We start from the raw sequence: 8,453 nt of genomic DNA on the forward strand, positions 1-8,453 counted from the left end.
CCCGCAGTGGTGGCCATCTACGACTACGCTCGGGACAAGGAAGACGAGCTGTCGTTCCAGGAGGGCGCCATCATCTACGTGATCAAGAAGAACGACGACGGCTGGTACGAGGGCGTGATGCACGAGACCACAGGCCTCTTCCCCGGCAACTACGTGGAGTCTATCATGCACTACGCCGACTGAACAATCCCCCCTCTGAACACATGGGGAAGAGGTTGATGGGGGAGGGGAGCCAAGGGTTAAAGGTCAAAGACTTTGATCAGACAGAGCATGATCACCTCTGGGCGAAAAGAGAGATGGGGAAAGAAGAAGTAGCAGTTTCTTTAAAGAAGCTGCAACATGACAAACTGACACCCAGTCGCTCTCTCGACAGGCGCCATTGTAAAACAACCACTACTCTAGATATATTCTTCTCTGTAATATTTCTTTCTTTCTTTATTTGACTGAGGAGGACTGGACTGGACGGTAATGGATTATTTAGGGAGTTTTGCATTACATTATGAGGCCACTACAATGATTTTTGCTTCATTTTTTTTTTTTTTTTGACCAATTTGCCCTTATTTTTTAAAGAATATTTATTTGTTTTTTGTAGTGGGATAAATGGTGAACCGGTGAGAGGGATTTAGTCAGGGTTTCCATGCCGCAGCCTTTGGAGAAAAGGGCTGGAGGAGAATGCCTTCACGTGTCCATTATCTCCTTAACTCCGCAGAGACAATTTAGAGAAAAGTACTCTTCTAAATATATATATATATATAAAGTATAATGCAACAACAATATCCTCGGTGGCAGCGAGTGTGCCAAAGCTGACGTTCACTAGGACGAGCACATTGGAGGTCTTTAGGTGAAGCGCGGTTGAAGTGGGTCCGAAAAGTCGAGAAGACACCAGATTTCTTGCTTCATTTCAAATTTGAAAAAAAAGTTTCATTTAATTTTAATTCGTTATTCTCGGCGCGCTTCACTTAACCAGCCAGTGTGCATTTGTGAAAGAGAAGGAATCGTCTCTCGAGAGGAGAGCGATGGCTGCACGATGATCTGGATTTAGAAGTCGTGATTATTGAACTATATTATCTCGACTGACGAGGCTCGTCGTGTGCAGCGTTCACATGCATTTGAAATGGAAGACTTTTTATTTAATATTTCTTAATTTTTCGGTGTTTACCAAGAGGTCCAGAATCTGTTTTGCTTGCAGAGCGGCAGACTGCATGTTTTTTCGACGAGGAGGGGAAGAAAAAAAAAAAAAAAACTCTACCGATGATTAATGTCTTAATATTTTTAGATATGGTGTGGTTTGGTTTTTGATATTCACCCACGACGACCGCGACGCATTTAGGTTCATTTCTAAGGCGCTTGTGCCATATTGAAGTGTGCGTTGCTGTTCAGAGGTCATCACTTCATTTGCAATAAATTGGCCCGAGAGGGGAGGACCGTCGATGGACTCCACGTCGACGTTCTCTTTTTCAGTTGTTTTAAATCAAAAGCACATACATTTGTAGTAAAAAGGTGTAGAAGAAGAACTAATATAAATGTGAGATGTATTTCGTCCTCAAAACAGGACTTATTGAATATGAAAAGATGCCAGCTGTTGTGTTGAAATGGTTTTAACCATCGGTCGCAGGCCCCGCCCCCCCCGCCCACGATATTCTCAAAGCCGTCGGTGTAGGCGTCGTTCGTCCTCCGTTGCGTCTCCGCTTGGCTGTTGGGTGTCTGCGAGAGCTCAGTGCTTGTACTTATGTCAGAATCTTTATTTTCTATTAAAAAAAAAAAAAAAGAAAGAAAATAAATAATACCAAGTGGGTATGTGTGTGAGTCTTGCATGCCATTGTTCTGTACCGGTGTCCCAAAAAACCTACACGGCGAGATCACCCATTCTTAAAAAGACAAGCGGCCCCGACCAGGTGACGCCCGCCTCACGAGGAGTGACCTGTGACCTTTGAACTGTGGGGGAGGAGGGAGGGACACAGCTTCTTTCCCAGGACATTAGATGTCATTACGTCAGTTGTTTAAAAAAAAAAGTGTTTTTTTTTTTTTAAGCTGCTTATTGAATCCTGCAGTCAAAGACCCCACACCCACCATCCCCACCACCAGGTGACAATACATACTTGTTTCAGACACTAAAAGCATAAAACTGGGCCCTTGGTCTGCAGGATTCACAGCTCCCTGGAGTCACATAACAGTCCATAATGCCTATGTGTTGCACAGTTAAAGTTGAATTGCAGAAGTATCATATTTGTAAAATCATGAGAACAAAGACAATAAAATTATTAAGATTTATTGGTGCTTGATTCTTTTTTTAACATTTTTTTTTAATGTTTTTAATTATTGGACCTATTGGATTATAAGTGCACCTGGAATCGCCCCCACATTAATATTATAATTTTGTGTGCAGATGATGCTCCTTCTGAGACTTATTAACAGGGAAATACTGGGGGGTTTAATTATCAAAATCAGCAGTTGCATCTTCCGAAAGAGTCTCATGATGCTAAATAATGTGTGAGTCAAACTTTGGAGGATTTCACTATTTTAAAAAATGTTTACTTGGAGGGTCCCAAGTTACATCAATGAATCAAAAATATGCTGCATGAGAATAAAAACATGAATAAACTTTTCTTATCATTCAGGTACTGTACAGTAATACTTATCCATGACTAATGCTGGAGTTTCCATTTTTAGAAAGAAATTAAAAATGTCCTCATCTTCTAAAAGTTACATTTACATTACATTACATGTCATTTAGCTGACGCTTTTATCCAAAGCGACTTACAATAAGTGCATAAAACCGTGAGTCCAAACTCAGAACAACAAGAATCAAGCAAGTACAATTTCTTCAATAAAGTTAAACTACAAAGTACTATCCGTAAGTGCCATTTAAGTGCTACTAAAGTGCTATCGGTAAGGGACATTTAAGTGCTACTACGGCATTTAAGTGCTACCTATTCAAGGTATAGTCGAAAAAGATGTGTTTTTAGTTTGCGCCGGAAGATGTAGAGACTTTCTGCTGTCCTGATGTCAATGGGAAGCTCGTTCCACCAATGAGGAGCCAGCACAGCAAACAGTCGTGATTTAGCTCGAAGTGAAGGAGCTACAAGCAGATTGGCAGAAGCCGAGCGAAGTGAACGGGCTGGGGTGTACGGTTTGAGCATGTCCTGGATGTAGACTGGACCCGATCTGTTCGCAGCACGGTACGCAAGTACCAATGTTTTAAAGCGGATGCGGGCGGCCACCGGTAACCAGTGGAGGTCGCGGAGGAGCGGAGTAGTGTGGGTAAATTTCGGTCGGTTGAAGACCAGTCGAGCAGCTGCATTCTGGATGAGCTGTAGAGGTTGAATGGCATTAGCAGGTAGACCTGCCAAGAGGGAGTTGCAATAGTCCAGCCGTGAGATGACCAGAGCCTGGACCAGAACCTGTGCCGCCTTCTGAGTGAGAAGGGGTCGTATTCTCCTGATGTTGTACAGCATGTACCTACAGGAGCGTGTTATTGCGGCAATGTTGGCAGTCAGGGAGAGTTGACTGTCGAGCGTCACTCCGAGGTTCCTGGCAGTCGGAGTCGGAACCAGCACTGAGTTGTTGAAGTTAATAGTAAGGTCGTGGGTGGGAGAGGCTTTTCCTGGAAGGAGGAGAAGTTCAGTCTTGTCCGGGTTAATTTTCAGGTGGTGTGCGGACATCCACTGAGAGATGTCGGTCAGACAGGCAGAGATTCGTGCTGCTACCCGTGTTTCAGATTGGGAAAACGAGAGGATCAGTTGGGTGTCGTCAGCATAGCTGTGGTAGGTGAAGCCATGCGAGCGAATGACAGAGCCAAGAGAGTTGGTGTACAGAGAGAAGAGAAGAGGACCAAGGACTGAACCCTGAGGGACCCCAGTAGTCAGAGGACAAGGCTCAGACACAGATCCTCTCCAGGTTACCCGGTAAGAGCGGTCGGTGAGGTAGGATGAGAAGAGTGAGAGCGCAGTGCCAGAGATACCCAGGTCCTGGAGGGAGGACAAGAGGATCTGGTGGTTCACTGTGTCAAAGGCAGCGGAAAGGTCTAGAAGGATGAGGACAGAGGAGAGAGAGGCTGCTCTAGCAGTGTGAAGCTGCTCAGAGACAGCAAGGAGGGCAGTCTCTGTTGAGTGGCCTGTCTTGAATCCAGACTGGTGGGGGTCTAGAAGGTTGTTACAGTGAAGAAAGGAGGAGACTTGGTTAAAGATAGCTCGCTCTAGAGTTTTGGAGAGGAAGGGAAGGAGAGAGACAGGTCTGTTGTTGTTGACTTCAGATGGGTCGAGAGTGGGTTTCTTCAGGAGAGGGTTGACTCTTGCCTCCTTCAGAGAGTTGGGGAAACAGCCGGTTGAGAGGGAGGTGTTAATGAGATGGGTGAGAAAGGGAAGAAGGTCCGGAGCAATGGACTGGAGAAGGTGAGAAGGGATGGGGTCAAGGGGGCAGGTGGTTGGGCGGGCAGAGGTTACCAAGGTAAGAACTTGATTGGGAGACAGGGGGATAAAAGAGGAAAACAAGGGGGAAGAAGGTGAAGTTACTGGAGGTGTAGTTGAGGAAGATGGATTAGTAAATGAAGAGCGTATGACGTCTATCTTTTTTGTAAAGTAGTCAACAAAGTGGCTTGGTAGAAGGGTGGAGGGAGGGGGGGGGGACAGGGGGGTCAAGGAGGTTGGAAAACATTGAGAAGAGCTTTTTAGGGTTAGATAAAGAGGATTCGATTCTGGATTGATAGAACAAACTTTTGGCTGCAGTGATGGACGGAGAGAAGGAGGAGAGAAGAGATTGATAGGCAAGCAGGTCGCTGGCGTGTTTGGATTTTCGCCATTTCCTTTCCGCTGCTCGCATAGTGGCTCTCTCGGCGCGCACCGGTTCGGATAGCCACAGAGCCGGAGAGGACTTGCGGACCTTTCGAGTCGTAAGAGGACAGAGAGAATCAAGAGAGGACGACAGCGTAGAGAGAAGAGTGTCAGTGGCGAAGTTAGGCTGCATAAGTGCGAAGGAATCGGTTGAGGGGAGGGCTGACAGAACAGAGGAGGCCAGAGAGGAGGGTGAGAGGGTGCGGATGTTGCGACGGACAGGTGCAGAATCCGTTGTGGGAGGGTTGTCAGTTCCAAAGAGTGGGAGAGAGTAAGAGATGAAGAAATGGTCAGAAACATGAAGTGGAGTTACAGTGAGGTTAGCTGTAGAGCAGTTTCTGGTGAAAATATAGTCAAGGTGGTTGCCAGCTTTGTGAGTAGGAGGGGAAGGACTGAGAGAGAGAGCAAAGGAAGACAGTAAGAGTAGCAGGTCACATGACTTCTCAGTCTGGATGTTAAAGTCACCCAGAAGGATGAGCGGGGGTCCATTTTCTGGGAAGTTTGAAAGGAGGACATCTAGTTCTTCCAAGAAGTCTCCAAAGGAACCAGGAGGACGGTAGAGAACGACAATGATTAGATGAACCGGATGAGTAACCGTCACTGCATGAAACTCAAAAGACAGTGGGGTAAATGGAAATGGGTAGAGAGCAAAACTCCATTTGGGTGAGATGAGTAGACCTGTGCCACCACCCCGACCAGAGTGTCTGGGTGTGTGGCTGAAGGAGAAGGCCGAGGAGAGAGCAGCGGGGGTTGATGTGTTGTCTGGTGTGATCCAGGTCTCAGTGAGAGCAAGGAAGTCCAGCGATTGCTTGATAGCGAAGCCAGAGATGAAGTCCGCCTTGCGGTTAGCTGACTGGCAGTTCCAGAGGCCCCCAGTGACGAGGCGCTGGGTCTGTGTAGAGCGGGTGGGATAAATAAGAGAGGAAGGATTTTGGTGCATGTGTGACCGAGTCCGCGGTCTATAATATCTACGAGTAGATGTGCACACAGGTATGAAGAGAAAACACATTATCACAGGGAAATGTATATACTCAGCCGCCCTCAGCCACCACCGAAGACTCCAACGAAAGACTCCTAGGTCTTTATCCTCCGAGTCTTCATATGAGGAGTCTTCCCTGACGCTTCAGCTGATGCTACAAGCCCCAACCTGGTTATACGCCCGAGTTGGCGGTAATTGGTTACAGCTGTGTCGAGCCCGCCCACAGGTCGTTGAAGGAATTGCCCACTCAGTGATCGATACTGGTAAGCAGGTGATCCTTGCTAACAGTGAAGTCTCAGTTTGCTAGAATGTGAAATTCTTGCCAAACTGATTAAGGACAAAGATCAGTTTACCTCAAGGTAAAAAGTAGAATAAAGTTTAGTCCCTAGTAGATTTGGATTACAGAGCAAATACTGAAATCCTAGCTGGTTTGGTTGACTTTTCAGACACTTGTGTAAAAAAGCAACAAATCGCAGTTCAAAGTGTTCAAATTAGAAAGACAGTACAGACTAGCATTCTAGTATAACTAAATACAGCAGATACAGTAGTAATAAAGCAGAGAAACCTCTTTAAAGAATATACTATACTATATGTGTTTTGAAGTACTTGTATACTATGTTTAGGGAGGACTCTCTGCGGGCATTTCGTGTTGTTTTTAATTTAATGAGGATAAAATGTGGAAGACGCTGCTCGTCCTTCTGTCTTCAACGGTCAATGCCGGTAAATTAGAAAGAATAACATTTTAATTCCCTTTGACAACACATGTCAGTATTTCTATCCTAAATAGATTGAACCAGAAAAGCAGAGATTGCCTGTAAAAAGTTAATGCAACGTTAATAAGGTTCACATTTTATTATTGTGAAGCAGTTTGTAATGTGAATGTTATATGCTTTGTACTTCCGTCAGCCTCTTCCCTCTGTGGCTTAGTGGTAGTTTAGCAAGAGTTTCTTTTGCATCGTGTGGTTTATAACAGCACAACCTGCATAGTTTATGGCTCTTATACTGCGATTCATACAAAATATGGTCTGAAACAGCTCGTTAAACATAACAGTCACTAGCGTCCATTTAGTTTACTGCCAATTCCGTGAATCTGGCGTATTTAAAGTATTGAGTCATAGTTCTCACGGTACCTACGCTTCCTGAAGGCAACTGTCCCCATGCCAGATCGCAGCCAAAAGTTTGAACCTGAATTTTTTTTTTTTAAACTGTAAAAAAATAATTTGTGAAAGTTGAAAATATAAAATCTGCTACTGAAAAATGAAAAAATATTGTAAATAAAAATCAATAAAATATTTCAGTGATCAACGCTTCTGCCTTTTGAAGTCGGATGGGCACGCGCAATTATATTTGATCGACTTAGTTGAACCATCCATCCATCCATCCATTATCACCCGCTTATCCGGGGTCGGGTCGCGGTGGCAGCAGGTTCAGCAGGCCGACCCAGGCCTCCCTCTCACCCGCAGCACTTTCCAGCTCATTCTGGGGGGTTCCAAGGCCAGCCGGGAGATATAATCCCTCCAGCGTGTCCTCGGTCTTCCCCGGGGCCTCCTACCAGTTGGACGTGCCCGGAAAACCTCTAATGGGAGGCGTCCAGGAGGCATCCTGACTAGATGCCCGAACCACCTCAGCTGACTCCTTTCGACACGAAGGAGCAGCGACTCGACTCCAAGCTCCCCCCTGATGTCCGAGCTCCTTACCCTATCTCTAAGGCTGAGCCCGGCCACCCTACGGAGGAAGCTCATTTCAGCCGCTTGTATCCGAGATCTCGTTCTTTCGGTCACGACCCAGAGTTCGTGACCATAGGTGAGGGTTGGAACGTAGACCGACCAGTAAATGGAGAGCTTTGCCTTCCGGCTCAGCTCCCTCTTCACTAAGACGGACCGGTACAGCGCCTGTTTTACTGCTGCAGCCGCACCGATCCGCCTATCGATCTCCCGCTCCACCTTACCCTCACTCGTGAACAAGACCCCAAGATACTTGAACTCCTTCGCTTGGGGTAGGTAGTTTGCCCCCACCTGGAGGGAGCAATCCGCCGGTTTCCGGCAGAGCACCATGGCCTCAGATTTGGAGGTGCTAACTCTCATCCCTGCCGCTTCGCACTCGGCTGCAAAACGCCCCAGTGAATGCTGGAGGTCACGGTCCGAGGAGGCAAACAGGACCACATCATCCGCAAACAGCAGAGAGGCGATCCCGAGACTCCCGAACCGGATCCTCTCCGCCCCCTGGCTGCGCCTAGATATCCTGTCCATGAAGGTCACGAACAGGACCGGTGATAAAGGGCAGCCCTGGCGGAGGCCAACACCCACCGGGAACGTGTCTGACTTACTACCGAGGAGACGAACACAGCTCCTACTGCAGGCGTACAGAGACCGGATGGCCCGTGCCAACGGGTCCGGCACCCCATACTCCCGCAGCACCCCCCACAAAAACCCCAGAGGGACCCGGTCGAAAGCCTTCTCCAGGTCTACAAAGCACATGTAAACTGGTTGGGCAAACTCCCAGGACCCCCTCCAGTAATCTTGCGAGGGTAAAGAGCTGGTCCACTGTTCCACGACCGGGACGGAATTCGCACTGTTCGTCCTGAATCTGAGGTTCGACAAGCGGTCGGAGCCTCCTCTCCAGCACCCTGGCATAAGCTTTTCCCG

General features: G+C 47.1%; 1 protein-coding gene across 5 annotated transcripts in view; it reads left to right on the forward strand.

Annotated features, from left to right (window-relative positions):
• abi2b (abl-interactor 2b) overlaps positions 1-2,271 on the forward strand; it is an 18,825-nt gene extending 16,554 nt beyond the window's left edge. For all 5 annotated transcript variants that reach the window (XM_034548546.1, XM_034548531.1, XM_034548528.1 and 2 more), the window contains one exon: positions 8-2,271. In XM_034548546.1, the coding sequence (XP_034404437.1) occupies positions 8-183 (176 nt within the window). In that variant the 3' untranslated portion in view covers positions 184-2,271. The remainder of the gene's footprint in view (positions 1-7) is intronic.
• Positions 2,272-8,453: the final 6,182 nt, after the last annotated feature.

Source organism: Cyclopterus lumpus, chromosome 2, assembly GCF_009769545.1.
Source record: "Cyclopterus lumpus isolate fCycLum1 chromosome 2, fCycLum1.pri, whole genome shotgun sequence".
Taxonomy (NCBI): domain Eukaryota; kingdom Metazoa; phylum Chordata; class Actinopteri; order Perciformes; family Cyclopteridae; genus Cyclopterus; species Cyclopterus lumpus.